Consider the following 16,859-nt stretch of genomic DNA (forward strand, 5'->3'; position numbering starts at 1 on the left):
TAATGTTATTTACCCCCAAAATAAGAATAATGATGATTAGATTACCATATATTTCGTATTCATGAAACAAGAAAAAGCTTTCTGGTGTGTTTTTCATAAAATCTTGGCTATTTTAAAATTGGAATAAGTTAACAAATATTCAATATTCAATTGAAACCTCAGTATTTGGCTCATTACAGCACCGTGAAGAATAGTTTTCAGCTCCAACATAACAAGCCGGGTTCCTCTGTGCGGTCTGAATCCGTCTGTTTCGATTGTCTCTCCAGACAGTGGCTGAAGTCTGAGGACATCCAGAGGATCTCATTGTTCTTTCACAACAAAGCTCTGGAGAAGGAGGTAAGCGAATGCATACGAAACACCCGCCAGCATTGTTCAGCGGGGAAACAAATCGATAGGATTGTGTAGTTGTCGGCGAGGAAGAAGTCCTTAAGGAGAGAGAACCACCGCGGAGAACACAGATTGTCCTCTACATCACCTACACGGCGACTTTGTCCTCAATTTCCTGTATTCTCGTATTATATTTATGGTTTTTACATCATTCCACATGCAAGTCTGGTCTGTTTTTATGTCGTGCACGCTCGTGTTCGCTCTATATTTTACTTTAGAATGATTCACTGCTGCTATGTTGCACAATCTTTCACAACGTTGTTCCCAATTCAATGTTTTTTTGGGCTTCTCTCAACAGTACAGATCCACAACGTTACCGGCCTTCAAGTATTACGTCACCTGCGCCTGCCTCATATTCAGCTGTATATTCATAGTGCAGGTCCTCGTCTTGCCCAAGTAAGTCTGCACCCCTACATGAGAATGCACATTGCACAGTCCAGCTTGTAGCATCAGCAAACTCCAGCTGTGGCAGCGGGGGAGCGATGGGGAAAAGGCTTTTGACGCCAGTTGCCTCATCAACAGGACATCGTGAAATGAAAGGAGGCAAGGGAGCAAGAGGCCGAATGTTTCAACAAAAAAAAAGCGATGGAGATGAAAGGGCACCGTGTCTGCTAGTGATTATAGATGAGGTGGATCAGAGTGTGTCGTCTCTTTAATGGTGAGGGGAGAAATTCACGGTCGTGCTAATTTACTGACTCTGGGAGCCAAAGGTGTAATTCGGTATCTGAGAGGCTATTGATTGTCTAATTCGCCTCGCTCTCTTTTTCTTGGCGTGACGTCATCTGCTTTACGGCGAGGACCCCTAAATCAGCCGCGCTGTGTTCCTCTGCAGGAAAATGTGATACCTGAGCGTAACTGCCTTACGAAGCACGTACAGCGTGCTGTACTGTAGCGACTACGGTTCTGCTTACTCAGCGTTAATGGATTGCAGGTCTGGGGCAGAATACATTAGAGCCTCCAATACATTTATAACGCTGGATGGTACCGCAGAGGGCCGAGACGAGCCAAGAGGGTTTAGAGTAATATCTGCGTGTGTGTGTGTGTGTGTGTGTGTGTGTGTGTGTGTGTGCGTGTGTGTGTGTGTGTGTGCGTGTGTGTTGCAGAACTGCTGTGCTGGGGATCTCCTTCGGCCTTGCGTTCCTGCTGTTGGCTTTGATCCTGCTCCTTTGCTTCGCTGGTCACATTCTGGTGGGTTTGCATGAATTCATCTTGCAACACACACACACACACACACACACACACACACACACACACACACACACACACACACACACGCGCACGCACACACACTTGAGACCATGCATTTGTGTGGAAATGCTGTTTGCGTATTGGTCCAGTTGTATGTAGTATATATGTGTTTTATTCAGTTAATCGTGACATACGATACAATAAGTAAAAACACAATCTAATATACAAAAAAAGAAAGACTGGAAAGGTTTATATAGGTAGAAACATGATGCTTGTATATTCATATCTGTCTATATGCTGATGAAGGAATCATTTCCCAACAGGTTGATATATTAGATTGCATGTTAGGGGTGGGATTAAATATTGAGACAGTAATATATTATGATACGTCTTCTTGTGATACGTAATCATCGGGCCAAATATTAATGCTTTAATAAAACATGCATGCACTCTAAACGGCTGTGTTGGGACCGATGAAAAGAAAGGAGGCGGAGCAGCTGATCCAGCTTTAAAGATATACTCTGAAAGAAGGAACGCTTGGATTCCCTAACCTGCACTGCCCAGCTCATCTTTTATGTATTGTTTCTGTTCCTTTTTGCTATTTTCATTGGTAAAACATGATTGGTGGACCATAATGTGTTATACGTTTAGCATTCATAATATTTCATACTCTTGCAAGTAAAGAGCAAGACACAAAAAAAAATCTAAGAAGTCAAAACTACTCTGTTCCTTGGTAGATGTTTGTGTCTGTCTTTGGGTCGAACGACGTTTCCCCACGTTGATGATTATAACTATAACTATATGCAGAGTTGCAGAAAAGGCAACACTGATGTTATTAGTATCATACTTGCTGTAGAGTTAGATCCCAGTGGCTGCGTAAGATTGTCAACATTCATAAAAAAAAAGATACGATTATTATCTCAGAAAATATTTTGCTTCAATCGATATTTGTTGCCCTTTAGACTTTCAATAACAACTTCTTCACCATCATGTGCATCATTAAGGTGCCGGTGTGCGTGGCATGGTTTGCTTCTTGTGTGATACATCCATCCATCCATCACATGAACCGCTTATCAAAAGACAGGATGGACTAAAAAATAATAGTATTTTTTTAAATGACATGTAAAGGAAACAATCTTTTTTTCTTCAAAACAAAAACACGTATGTTGTGAGCAGGATTGCGGCTGCTGACTCCACAACTCCACAATGTTCTACGTACAGTTGTCTTTGCTGACCAGAGGTTTTTTGCTGCGGCCGTTCGATCCCAGAATGAGTTGATCCGCCTTCTGTTCTCCTTCTCGCCACAGTTCATCCATCAGGACGCCGCTGCTGTTCAGTATTCAGCTCAAGTGGAGGGACGGTTGTTTTTAACAAGCTGCCGCGACCACCTGTCACAAGTCCTTTATGGACAATCAATAAATACTTTCTCTTCTAAGAGTCCATTTCCTTTCTCTTTCTTCTCAAGAGAGTATTATCGCCCAGTAAGTCAGTCACTTCCAGTCAGCGGAGGGTTAACAATAACAGCGAGTCGCCCCAGAATCAGACATCCGCTTTCAAGGTTGCAGAAGTGAGGAATCTGTTTGTTCACAATTGTCTGTAAGCTAACGCTAAAGCTAGTAGCCACGGTTAATGCAACCTACAGTGCAAGAGTTTAGTTTTTTGCTTGTTGTAATGTTTTTTTTATTTACAGTTTTCAGCAGCATGTTATCGAGGACGTGTGACAGTGAAACTAAATCTTAATTGGCGGTGGTGTTTCATCAGAGGGTCGTGGGTTTGTGCTCACCGTCAGTCTAACACTGGGAGCTGTGGTCACTGGGGAACGAGACCCACCAGACCGATGAAACGCCATGTCTAGAGAGGAATGAAACCCACAAGTCTGGTTTGTGTAAGAGCTTTTTTTTCTCGGCTTATTGTCTGAGAAAAAACTCCTTAAAGAGAATGTATTGTAAGATAGACTCTGAGGAGGGTACAGGTGAATAATGCAAAACAATATAACTAATATATATCACTATGAAGCTTCACCAGTTCATAATATGCATTCTTCAGACGTTTTATAATTAAATATGCACATTACTCATTATCTAAGGCTACTTTTTGAGGAATTTAGGAGAACTGTACAGACACAATTATAAAAAAGTAGTAAAATAAACATCTACATTTCAGATGTTTTCTTCCCGCGAGTCTAAAAGAAAACGTAATGGAAGCAGAATTAGCCCAGCATCTCAAAATTGACCATCGCATGAACGAACTATCCTCCTGCCCTCACGGGGTCGTTCCCCTGGCTCATGAGGCTCGTCCGTGTTTGGCTTTGATGTGACGGAGGAGCTTCGGTTCGGTCTTTTACTTTCAGCCTTTGTTTTAATACGCTGACATGTAGTGAGATTAACGGCACCGCCAGAGCTACGAGAATAACGACAATAAATGGAGTTATTTCCACCCAACCACTGTCTTTATATTCATTTCATTCCCCTGAGAGACCACAGAGGAGAACGATCACCTCCAAGTGCGAGTTAGAATAAATGGTTTCACTGTGACGTGGATGTGAGTTCCTCCTTCCTGCTCTCATCCGTCTATTTCCTTTGCAACCTCAGCAGGGGAGGAAGGGGTCCTTCTGCTCTCTCACCTGGTTCCCCACGTCCTCTCGCATCATCGTCACCAACAACCCCTGGCTGCGATTGGTCCTCACCATGACGACCACCGCTCTCATACTTGTGATGGCCGTCTTCAACATGGTGAGAGGCCGGCCGACGGGTGGAGACGTTGTGGATGCGAGCCGTCCTTTGACGACTGTATCCAAAGTACAACTCCTTTCCACAGTGATTCAAACACATCACCAGCGCTTTGCTGAACATTCACAATTTTTGTGATAATTGAATCCAAATATTATTGGATTTCCTTCCACAAAGAAGGCGTCATGCAGATTATCTCTGTATCGCCCGGGGATGCACACAGGAGGAAGTGTGTGTATGCTTGTTTGAAAAGAGCTAATTATTACCTCATTTAAGAAAGATATATTCCAACGGTAGCATGAAGTAAACAGAGATTTAAATTCAGTGGTGTGAATACGTGACTAGTGACTCAAACCTGTGGCGGTTGAAAGGAAACACTGATGCATATGATGCGTTAGACGAGGTCCAGACTTAATGTGGAGGAAGTCTTCCCGCACTCACTGCTCCACGTAATCAAAAGATAACAAAAAACTGTTTTAAAAATGCAAACGTAGCCGCTGTGCTGTTTCAGTGATCCCCCCGTTTTGTTTTGCTTCGCTAGTTCTTTGTGGAGGATCCTGGAGGATCCGTTGAGGACATCCTGACGACTTCTCCCCCTGGGAATCGAACCAACGACAGCCTGCCGGACTACCTGAAAGAAAACACGGGAGAAAACAAGTTTTACCTGCCAGTAAGTGCTGCAGGGAGAGGTCAACACTGAGGGGAAGCATCCAAAGAAACAACTTAAAGGAGTTGATGGTTATCTCGAACATTTGCGTAAAACTGACAAATTTGAGATGTATGTCAAAACTGATCAAACTAATTTAGCGTACGGCGTAACTTTCTTCTTTAAAATCTGCAGTGTGGAAACTTTGCGTCCCCCTTCTGGCAGTGAGAGGAGTAACACAAACGCTGACAGCAGGTGCTCATGATGGCCGCCTGCAGGTGGGCCCTTTAAGAGCCTTCTCTTGTGTCTCCCTGCGCAAACAAATGAAGTCCCTCCTCTTCGCTCCGCGCCGTTCAACGGAGAAAAGCTCCACCAGCGACGATCTATATTTGTCCTCGCTGTTGATCCCTTTTTTTTCTCCACTTTAATCCTTCCTCTGGACGCAGAGTTTCTTCTTTAACTGGAGCATCCATTCCAGAAACTTCTCTTGGATGCTTCTTAAAACACCACATCTTCAGCATGCATGCGAAATGCAAAGAGCTTACCCTGGCGGCTACATGTTTTCTACAATTACACAGACGTGAAGATGTGCACACAGCACTTCTATCCCTTCCCACAGACGTCACAGACGCCCAATTCACCTCATTTGAATCAATATGCAATTACCCATATGTTTGATCTGACTCCTGTTCGAATCCCTGTTGGAAAACTCTGGCGATGAAAGAGGAGAGGGTCATGGATTTGTCACCTTCACCATACATGCACCTGAACACATCAGTGTGGCTCTACTTGCGTGTGGAGAGACACCAGTCGAACCGCTGCCCTCCACTGAGGCTCCTTCATGAGTCGATAGCTGAAACATAACCAGATAAGTCCTTAGCTAAAGTTGGCTGTTGTGCTTTCCATCAAATTTACACTTTTTAATATTTCCCTCCACTGTTGGAAAGCTTCTCCATAACTCTGTAATCATCTTCTTCGGGATCAACAGCAACTCCCCGAGCTCATATGTGTGTGATTCTTCATCTATATCTTCCAGGGAGGCCGCGTTTCTTCACCGTGACAAAGAGAAATGACTCAACGAGACAGCACGTCCACATTTTACATTTTCACACGGGAACTTCTCTTTCTTCCGCGCGGCCGTTTTTTAAAGCTGTGAAGCTGAATTTCGCACCGAGAAATGAGATCACTGTGTTTCTGGTACATGCAGGGGGATTCTCAAGGCTTTCATTCATTGGCATGTCTCTTCCTAATAAGACTTCCCACGCAACACATTCTCACTCCCCAACCCGTCTAAAACACGCTTGGTCAGCGGTCCTCTAACCTGAGATGTAGGTTTACATCTCTTTTAGGTTTGCTTACGAAACTAACTACTTGGTTTAGGCAAGAAAAGTTAAACTGATTACATATCTGTCGTTAGATAAGTACAGATGCAATGCAGCAAAACTAGATTACACCACTTTCTAACACCGGCTCATGATGATGGGGTTGTGTTTACATGGGTGAAAGCCAAAAGCCCGCTGAGTCTCATACAGAAGCTTCATGCTGCTGATAGTATAAATCCTTATGTTCTCTAGATATTTTTCATGTTCTTCAAGTTAAAGTTCAGCTTAGCGACGTCAGAAACCTCGATGTGTTCAATAACTACCATTTGTTTCATTCTTCTGTATTCCATAATCCTGTTGCATGATAATAATATCGAGCACATGTCGGCTTCTCGCTGGTTTTAACAGACGAAGGTCACATCATCCAGATCCTGGCCTCTCTCTCTCTCTCTCTCTCTCTCTCTCTCTCTCTCTCTCTCTCTCTCTCTCTCTCGGCTTCTGTTGGTTTGCCATTGATTTCAAGTTTGTATTGATCACCTGTAAAGCACCCCTGCGTGTGGCCCCAAAAGATATAGAAGACATTTTAACCCGTTATGAACCGTCTTTCCATCCTCAGGTGTGGCGCTTCTAGCTGAAAACTAATCCAGTGCTTTTTTCTTTTTTTTTTTACATTTTACGTTCATTTGTCTTGGGCCCCAATGTTGGACTTTATGTTGTTTTATTGCCTTTGCCTTGTTTCAAACTTGTTTATAAAGGTGCTATATCAATTCATCTATTGTTATTAAGATGTAAAAAAAAACATGTGTTGGTTGACTCACCACTACATGTTTGTACCAGACATTTCAGTGTCATCTGGTGCTTCACCTCTGCACGTCTCTCTCTCTCTCTCTCTCTCTCTCTCTCTCTCTCTCTCTCTCTCTCTCTCTCTCTCTCTCTCTCTCTCTCTCTCTCTCTCTCTCTCTCTCTCTCGCCCCCCAGTACTTCATCTACTGCTGCATTCTGGGGCTGGTGTCGTGCTCGGTGTTCCTGAGGATCAACTACGAGCTGAAGATGGTGGTTATGCTGACTGCTGTGGTGATCTACAACATCATCATCCTTCAAACACACGCCTCCCTGCTGGATGGATTCAGCAAGGCGCTGTACACCGCCGACACACTGGATAGGTACCCGCAATCTGTACACACACACACACACACACACACACACACACACACAGGTTTTAGGCTCTCCTAAAGCGGGAAGGCAGTATATGTTTGGCATCATCAGGTAAAGGAGGGCGTTACTATTGGCTGTTTTCATACATCCAGATGTGCGTGCACTGCAAAGCAACCCCAAAAAGCGGGAAGGAGCTATCTCGTACAGGTTACTGTGTATAGCGCGCACCTCTGCCCTGTGGGTGTGTCTGGTAGGAGGGGCTTAAGACAGCGTATCTATTTTAAGTTTTTCCCCAAAAACACTGCCTGTCTTGAGGTACTACTTGAATTACATTAAGCTGAAAGGTTATTATGGACCTTTTGTCCAATGATGCCACAAATACATTGAAACCGCTCAACGACGGTGCTTGAAACCCTGCGGCCCGCAGCCCGCGAGCATCTATTGAGCGAAACCTATTAAGGCGACTAATGAGGCTGGACGCTGGTCTTGAGGGACGAAGTACCGCTGAGCTGCAAATACAGTCCCATTTGACTGTCGATCAAGCAAAGCCCCCGGAGAGGAGGAGGAAGAGGAGGAGGAGGAGGAGGAGGAAGAGGAGGAGGAGGAGGAGGATTAGAGGCGGAATGAGAAACAGCAGTTGGTGTTTATGGAGCTGAATTAATTCGTTACATTTGAGTGACAGCTGGAGTCGCACTGCTGAAGAAATCACATTATGCAAAAAAGTTTTTCAGAGCAGCAGGAGCGATTGGGGGCAGGAATACTTTCTTTCTTCCAGCTCTGTTTTGTTTCTCTTTCTCACTTTGCCTCAACCAGCATGAAGAGTGTTGCCAAAGCACTGAGGCGTACAAACAGATTTGTTCGGCAGTGCTAAATAAAGCAGGACGGCCTAATAAATCAATTTTGTGTCGTAACAAGCATCAAATTACACTCACAGAAGACGTGCTGGCACTGCTTTATGTCGTTATATTATGCTCTCTCACGGCGGTCTGGTGAAGTAACTTTATATAAGTTCATCCTCGAATGTGCAGGGATGCAGTGCATGATACACGACAACCACAGGGTCTACTTAAACAGTGCAACGCTAATACAAACAGAGGATAACATGTATTCCATGATGAATTAAAGCATGCTTTATAGGTTTAATGCTCCATTTATTTCACATCCACATCAATAAACAGACACAGATTGCTTCCAAAAGATTCATAAACCGATGATTTTTCATATTGTTTTCCTCAAATCTGGGGAAACACGCACTTCTAATTTAAATACAGTGCAACGTTTTTAGCACAGTTTAACAATCTATTTATCTATCCTGCTAAACTGCATGTTTGAATGCACGTTTGTGTGTTTTTTTTTGTTCAACGGCACAGGGGGAGATGTTCAATCAGGATTTGGAGACTTTGAGTCCAGGCGGTCAACATTGTATTAATTGATAATGATATTCTCTCTCTCTCTCTCTCTCTCTCTCTCTCTCTCTCTCTCTCTCTCTCTCTCTCTCTCTCTCTCTCTCTTTCTCTTTGTCTAGACCAGGAGTTCTGAAGGATTTGAAGACGATGGGCTCTGTGTCGCTTTTCATCTTCTTCATCACCCTGCTGGTGTTAGCCAGGCAGGTCAGTAGTCTTAAATAAAGTGGCGATCCTTGAGATTTGAGTCATTTTCACTGGTGGTAACAGTGAAACTTTATTACTTCAGGGGGCAGCAAAACAAACCATCTGTAATAAGAAAGTTATACAATAATTGTCCCTTTTCCATATTCTGTGAGCAGCTAGATATGATGTTATGCTGCACACGGCACCAAGTCTGCAAACAGCAGAAGCAGTGAAAGCAGTGAGTTACCTCACCCTGCAGCCTGCAGCTCTTCATCTAACGGCTCCTTCTTGCATCACTCCCTCCATTCTTCAAACTGTCAAAAAATGCAGAAAATTACAATTTACAGGGTTTTTTTTGATAAACGACAGCGGTCAGTGTCGAGCTCCAACTCATTGCATTTCCCCCTGTTGTCGTCTTCTCGGATACTCTAGTGTGCTGATATTAAAGAACAACAAAAAATGTCCCGGTTAATACAAACTCCTGAAGACCTACAGAGGTGGAAAGACAGGGAAACGTGTTTTCTTCTCAGTTCACAGGCAGATTGGAAGTAATTGATTTACTTCAAACCGGTCGACGCAAATGCACCGACAGTTTCATTTCCTTTTTTGCAACATGTAAAAATAGAACACAAAGCGAGTTACTACAAGACAGGACGGGCCGAAGCTACTCTGTTAGCATGCTAGTGTAGCAGGCTTCTGCAGCACAGATATCTGCTGCAGATGAATCTATCATATTCATCTATTTGCCGCTGTCACAGAATGTCACGTACGAAACATTTCTGCATGAGGAGAAACCTTCTACCAGAGGAATTTTATCTATCTTCACTGCAAGTGAACCTGGCATTCAGGGATTCGACATCAAGATGCTCAAAGATCAAAATATTTGTTCAGATGGTTATTTCTGTGGCGTTAGAGTCCTCTCCTCTGTGTCCACCGTCCTCACTTCATATGTGAGCTAAACTCAGCTGACACAGATTTGGTGTGCGTGGTTTTTCTTTTTTTGGGCACCATCCATCATCTCTGACCCCAAAGCAGACGCTCTGGACAGAGAGACTCTCCCCAGAGCTTCTGTGCCCAAAATTGTGACTCCGCTGAGTCCAAACAGCTCCAAATGCGTTCCTCCTGTTCTGGGTCACAGTCACCAGAAGGGAGGCAGAGTATTTCTTTTACAGCTCTACTTTGCTGTGGTAAACTCTCTGTTGCTGTCTGATCTAATCCGGGCTGCACTCTTATCATGGTCTTTGGGGTTAATTGGTTTCGTCCTTCCTCGAGCTGTTTAAGTATAAATTAGTGCAGTTTATCAATTATCCTCAAAATCATTCTGGAAGCAGGTCAGAAGGCGTCAGAAGTGGACGCCCTCGACGCAGAAGTACGCCATTTGGTTCCTGGATATGGGGGCACAAGGCCTGGCTGCATCCATCCTGAAGGCTGTTATCCTGCTGTTAACAAATTTGCCTTGCAACATTCTCATCATCAACCCTAATGAGCTCATTTTCTTGCAGTTTAGTCAGAGGGAGGAGAAAGCAGGTTAGGAGAACGGATGCATCTGTAATGCTTCCCTCAAGATGCGCGATGGAGCAAAGCTCATTTGCGGGCCTGTTAGCTGCTTTCTAAACGGCCTACTTTCTCAACTCCAGGAGGTACCGAAGTGTTCGAGCTCTACAAACATACACAAGTGGTCCGAGCCCGTCTTGTGTTTATACTTCCGCCTCAGACCAGCAACGCTGTAGCACCAGATCTCGGCACAGAGCGGTACGAGCCCACATGTCTCAGAGCTTTCTAAATTGGCACCACTTTTATCTCGAGGGAGAAATATTCCGCGCACACACACATCATCCAGACTGCTAACTACAGACATTACATGTATCTCACAGGAGACTGAGAGAGCTCTTACACACACACACACACACACACACACACACACACACACGCTGTGCCCACAGGTAGCCTGGAGCTTTCATATATACACCATCATGATGATGGTGTGTTCAGAGGACCCCATCTGATCCACAAGCGCACTCTCCTCGGATGTTTTGACCCCAATAGATAGAAAACTCCCTCGAGCATGAATAACCCAAACCCAGAAGAATGAAAAAAAGAGAAGTGCCGGCTACCTTTTATGCAAAACAGTCGTCATCTTTATTGGGACATTAATTTTCTATGAATACCAAGCGAGCGCTTTAGTTTCAGTTGGTTAGCTTTTCCTTGAAATCCTTTATATTTTCCATTTACGGGGAAATGATTCGAGCATAATGCAGGCAGTCTCTCTTTAAGAAGCGCTCTGGCATCACTTGTGTGGCAGGAGGACGACTGCATGGGAGAGCAGAACAAACATCAGGTGAAAATGACACTGTCTCAGTTTTCTTTCCTTTGGTTTGTGGCCTGTAGCTCTGGAGCAGCGTGCTGGGTGTGAATGACACAAGTGTCTCTTTACTCTGTGTCCTCCTGTAACAGAATGAATATTACTGTAGGTTGGACTTCCTGTGGAGGGACAAGTTCAAGAGGGAGTGCGAGGAGATCGAAACCATGGAGAACCTCAACCGGGTTCTGCTGGAGAACGTCTTGCCTGCCCACGTCGCCGAACACTTCCTGGGACGCAACTGGAAGAACGAGGTGAGTTCACGAGAAAAAAAGAGTCTCACGTGGAGCTGTTGTGCTCGGCGTCTGTGTTTCATTCATATCTTTACGTCAAAGGAACAGTTTGTTTTGGGGAATATGGCGAAGTCTTTTCTCCTGAGACGGTTTTTTCACAATTCTTCCACATCTCTTGGTTTATGGCGATTTTCACACTTTTTCTTCCCCTAATCGTTCCTACAAACTGCTTCTAGCAACTCTAAAAGTCTTAGAGAAATTTATAAAAAAAAACTGATAAATGATTTAAGCCAGAGATTCATGCCACGTGGGTGAATTGTCATGTTTTTATTTTAATTCTCAGAATACATTTTTCATAGAATTCAACATAAAAAAAATGCTGTTGCAGAGTACTTACTATTTTGTTATTTTTATTCATGATGCAGGAAATAAAGTCTCTGAGCCCTTTTGATGAAGTCTGAAGGTTATGAACTCTGTCTAGAAGCCGCTGAGCTGAAGACTGAAATAAAGTCCTGAAAGTCAGAGCAGCACGTGAACCCAGCAACATAGCAATGTGTTGCTATGTTTCCTCTTTAGTTTTAGTATTCTGCATAATTTAATGATTTCATTTGTAAACTTTAGAGGTGCTCTTAGGTCAATGCTGTTACTTTTGCACAGAGCCATGCTAGCTGTTTCCCCCTGTTTCCAGTCTTTGTGCTAAGCTAAGCTAAATGGCGTCTGCATGTAGCTTCATATTTCTCTTGCAGACATAACAGTTAAATCTTCATTATCAGTATGTGCTATTCATTCACATGTTTTATCAGCATATTCTTTAGTTTTCTCACACCCTAATTGAACATATTTTCTTTTGGTTTCCTTGGTTTCACTCTTCATGTTGTAATCGGTGTAGCCTTCCAGCCTAACACACTTATAATAAATACCCACATTTCTATAACTCACTCCAGCGCTGTGCATTGTTTTCCTTTCCTCTGATGAATGCTGCTTCTATGTGACCCGGTGTCCCCTTTGCACCGGCTTCCTGTCCAACGAAATCATTTACTTAAAGTCCTGCTGTTGCATTATGAAGCACTGAGCGGTTTGAGGGCCTGAATACATTTCTGATCTGCTGCCACCTCATGAACCATGTCGACCCCTGAGGTCGTGTGGGAATGGTCTACGTTCTGCAACTTTGTTTTTCAATGTTTTACTGACAGTTTTTAATGTTTAAATGATTGTTCTTCATTGTTTTTAAACCTTCTTTTCTTTTGCACTGTACTCTGATGCTTTTTAATAATAGTTTTATGTGAAGCACTTTGAATGGCCTTGTTGTTGAAATGTGCTTTACAAATGAACTTTGCCTTGCCTTGAGATGATAAAACTTTCATTTTATTCATTTGAAGAGTCGATGTAAGCTATTCGCCTTAAACTTTCTTACACCAGGGCTCGATCAATACAACATATCTAGCTGTTATCTTCTTCTTGCTCGTTATCAGGACCTTTATCATCAGTCGTACGAGTCGGTGTGTATGATGTTCGCCTCCATCCCAGACTTCAAAGAGTTTTACACCGAGTCTGACGTCAATAAGGAAGGACTGGAGTGCCTCCGTCTTCTCAACGAGATCATAGCGGACTTTGATGAGGTAAACTCTTACTCTTACACTGATTATCCTTTTTTCTTTTGAGAAGCAGCCACGCTGGCTGATTAGGGTGAGATGATGTTATTTTCTCCTCCTGTGCATTTCATGTAATGTCTGGTGTTCTTTGTGGGTCCTCAGCTGCTGTCCAAGCCGAAATTCAGCGGAGTGGAGAAGATAAAGACCATTGGTAGCACCTACATGGCTGCAACTGGACTCAATGTGACGCCGGGACCGGAGTGCGCACAGGCACGCATTCACACGCACACGCACATGCACACGCACACGCACACACTCATTGTCATTGTCACACTCAACAGCAGTGGTTTTGCAGGATGTAGCGTGTAGCTGTGGACGCTTTGGCGTTCATGAGATACGTTAGTTTTGTACAAATGACGGAGGTTATCACTTTAAAGTTGCACCATCCAGTCATGCTAGAGTGTAGTTTGCATATTCCATAAAAATATTGGATGAAAGGCACTGGTTCACTCACGTTAGCTGACTGTTAGCAAGCTAACTTCAACAGGTCTCGTTTGACTTACTTGGGTTCAGAGAAAACACAAAGTGATCCCACAGTAACGTTCATTTTAACACCTCATGTTGACGTCTATAGATCTATTGTGGCTGCCTCCATCTCTATTCTCCTGGATACAACCGTGATGATTAATTTGAGAGTGTGTCAAGTAGGGTCCTTTCATAATGTTGACAGACACTTATAACAAAACCAGCACTTTCAGAGGACGCGATGTGACATCGACGCAGCGCAATTGAACTCGCTGCTCGTTTGGCGTCTGTCGTCTGAAGCACCCTCGCGCTATACTGGACCAATTTCCAAATGATTGTGCCAATTACTTTTACTTGGGAAAATAATAGCAGTCCGGGTTTATAAATACCAAGTCAAAGATTAGGTTAATAAACAACGTTTTAGGTCATGGTTTTGATAACTTATCCAAAAAGTGACAATAAAAGCTGACGACAGTTTTGACGATGAACGTGTGATGTAAGGTGTAAGGCCCGAAACTCCTAATATATAGATTTCCTTTCAGCTCATATTTGATTAAAAGTAACTGTTTTGGCAGCTCAAGCTGATACTAGAATAAATACTCGTCATAAAACAGGATGAAGCTTAATTAAGCATCCAAATATGTATTGCTGTCTAAATATATGTGGTGCGCTTTGTGTGGGTTCCCCCTTCAAAATGTGCTACACATCAACATTCAAGCGCCAGTGATTCATCACTACTTTGATTCAAATACATCAGCGTAGTCACTGGAAGTAAATGAGATCAGCACTCAGAAAGGTGGCGACATATTAATATGTAAAAAAAAGAAAATCTCAATTGGTGGGAATCTGCCTCATATGCTCTTCGTGTAAAGTGATCCCCTCTTAGTTCCAGTTGCTGTGCCGAGATTATCATTCTGGCACGAAACAGTGTCAGATTTACAACTCTTTTTAGGTCTTTACAGTTGTCATACAAGAGTATTGGATTGCACACAGAAGCCGGCTTTTCACACCTTGCGTTTTAACAGGTGAAATGACGACTGTCACAGGGAGATGTATTGACTTAATGCTAACTCCAGTTAGCATTAATTTTGATTTTTCCTTTATTTTTTCTATTTCTAAAAACAATGCTTCCCTTTTTGAGGAGGAAAGGTTGTAAGCGCGTATGAAACGTTTGGCTGGTCTCGCTGAGGAGTAAACAGGACCGAATACAAACAAATAACCCAGACAGAGTCGCTGACGTTAGCTCGTACAGCAGCATCTCACACACTGGGGCCTTTACTAACATATCCTTTTAATTAAAGCATGGCGGAGGGGGGTCTTAAATCACCCGGCAGAGGGTTCATTATCTTGCTCATTACAGCGCTACTCACTGAAGAGGTCAATACGTTGACACATTTGCGTTTACAGTCTTGACAATGACACGTTGCGGTCCGGTCGGCTCCTTTAACTTGTGCTCTCCCCCTCAGGAGCACGACAGGCAGTACATGCACATCGGCACCATGGTGGAGTTTGCCTTCGCTCTCGTGGGGAAGCTCGACGTCATCAACAAACACTCCTTCAACGACTTCCGACTCAGAATTGGTGAGCGCACATCTTCTCAGTACGAATTAGCATAAATTCACCGTCGATGACGACGGACGACACGTGGCCGTTCTGAAAAACGAGCCGTGCCGCGTGTGTGATTTTTGGTTTTTCTTTTTTTTTTTTGATAGGGATAAACCACGGGCCGGTGATTGCAGGAGTTATCGGGGCCCAGAAACCTCAGTATGACATCTGGGGAAACAGCGTGAACGTGGCCAGTAGGATGGAGACCACCGGGCTGCTGGGAAAAATACAGGTGTGATGCCTCACAAGATGCAGGTGCGATGTCATCGAGTGCGCTCGCGCCCTTTTCTAATCTCGTCCCGTTTCCTTCTGCTCCCTCATGACAGGTAACAGAGGAGACAAGTAGTATCTTGACCACGCTCGGCTACCTGTGTTCATGTCGCGGCATCATTAACGTGAAGGGCAAGGGGGAGCTGAAGACCTTCTTCGTTCACACAGAGATGACTCGATCTCTGTCGCAGGGGACCGTGATGCCTTGACGGCGCCACGGTGACCGCACCAACGAGACCCGAGGACGTAGAAGTGAATCGCCACGCTCCGCAACTAAAATACAAACCCATTACCAGCAGCGCCGCAGTACGACGGATAAGACGATTGTTGAGAACCGGTTTTGTCCTCAGCAACACAGTGTAGGGCGGGCCCCGAGCCTGCGGTGCACCGCCGTGGCCCCCGAGGTGCACCGCCCTGCGACCCCTTCAGCGCTGGATGTGTTCAACCTCTCAAGTGTAACAAGGACTTTGCTCCGAGGAGCCTCTTCACTGTCTAAAGGAGTGCCTGACTGAAGAGAGGTTTGCCAAATTAGTGCAGCTCTCAAGGAGTCTGTACAGTCGTAGTGGTGCGGAGCTAATTACCCATGCCAGTGTTTTGCAGTGCTTCAGAGCCTTATACTTGAGCAAACTGAGCCGTGTTTTTATATATATAGTATATATATATAAATATATATATATATAATATGATATATATGTATATATATATGCCTGGTTGGCACTGTGAACCGGTTTGGTCCATTTGATTCCAAATGGATATTGCAATAGCTTCTTGTCACATAGAGCAGTTGATGCCAACAAATCGGTGGTGTGTTGGGTAGTTTGCCAAAAACCTGTGAATTGTATTTATAGCTTTAGAGCTGCGTTTGTGTCCCACTGAAGTGTCGCAGGACTCCAAATTATATATATCTATATATATATATATCATCCATCGGGAACCAAACAAACAGCAATGTGTGTAAATGTCCACTGTTATCCTTTTGGTATTCATTAAACATTTGTATATAAATGACCGTCCTCTGTCTTTGTGTGTTTGTTTGTGCTTGCAAGACATTCACACCACGTGCTCACAATGCAAGTGCTTGTAAGATCGTTGCTTTGAATTATTAGGTTTTCATTTGGCAGCTGTATTCATCGTATTCATCTAAGACCACGAGCTGGTTAGCTTAGCACAATCAGGTTGTAAAAAGTGGAAATAGCTGGCCTAAAATGGCATCATATTAGTCATATAAATATATAGTAGGAAATGAATTGTGTTGCTGA

At 43.8% G+C, this 16,859-nt stretch overlaps 1 protein-coding gene across 3 annotated transcripts in view; it reads left to right on the forward strand.

Annotated features, from left to right (window-relative positions):
- The window catches only part of LOC137784488 (adenylate cyclase type 2-like), a 48,245-nt gene extending 31,679 nt beyond the window's left edge, over positions 1-16,566 (forward strand). Inside the window, exons 13-25 of one of the 3 annotated variants that reach the window (XM_068575202.1) lie at positions 267-336; positions 686-783; positions 1,491-1,575; positions 4,167-4,307; positions 4,846-4,974; positions 7,251-7,435; positions 8,953-9,037; positions 11,471-11,629; positions 13,081-13,227; positions 13,363-13,470; positions 15,192-15,306; positions 15,438-15,562; positions 15,657-16,566. In XM_068575202.1, the coding sequence (XP_068431303.1) occupies positions 267-336; positions 686-783; positions 1,491-1,575; positions 4,167-4,307; positions 4,846-4,974; positions 7,251-7,435; positions 8,953-9,037; positions 11,471-11,629; positions 13,081-13,227; positions 13,363-13,470; positions 15,192-15,306; positions 15,438-15,562; positions 15,657-15,809 (1,600 nt within the window). In that variant the 3' untranslated portion in view covers positions 15,810-16,566. Of the gene's footprint in view, positions 1-266; positions 337-685; positions 784-1,490; positions 1,576-4,166; positions 4,308-4,845; positions 4,975-7,250; positions 7,436-8,952; positions 9,038-11,470; positions 11,630-13,080; positions 13,228-13,362; positions 13,471-15,191; positions 15,307-15,437; positions 15,563-15,656 lie in introns of those variants that run through there. The other 2 variants (XM_068575203.1, XR_011077414.1) reach the window with 2 other exon arrangements.
- Positions 16,567-16,859: the final 293 nt, after the last annotated feature.

The sequence above is a fragment of the Clinocottus analis genome, unplaced genomic scaffold (assembly GCF_023055335.1).
Source record: "Clinocottus analis isolate CAN_PGR_092001 unplaced genomic scaffold, fCliAna1.0.p SCAF_14, whole genome shotgun sequence".
NCBI lineage: Eukaryota > Metazoa > Chordata > Actinopteri > Perciformes > Cottidae > Clinocottus > Clinocottus analis.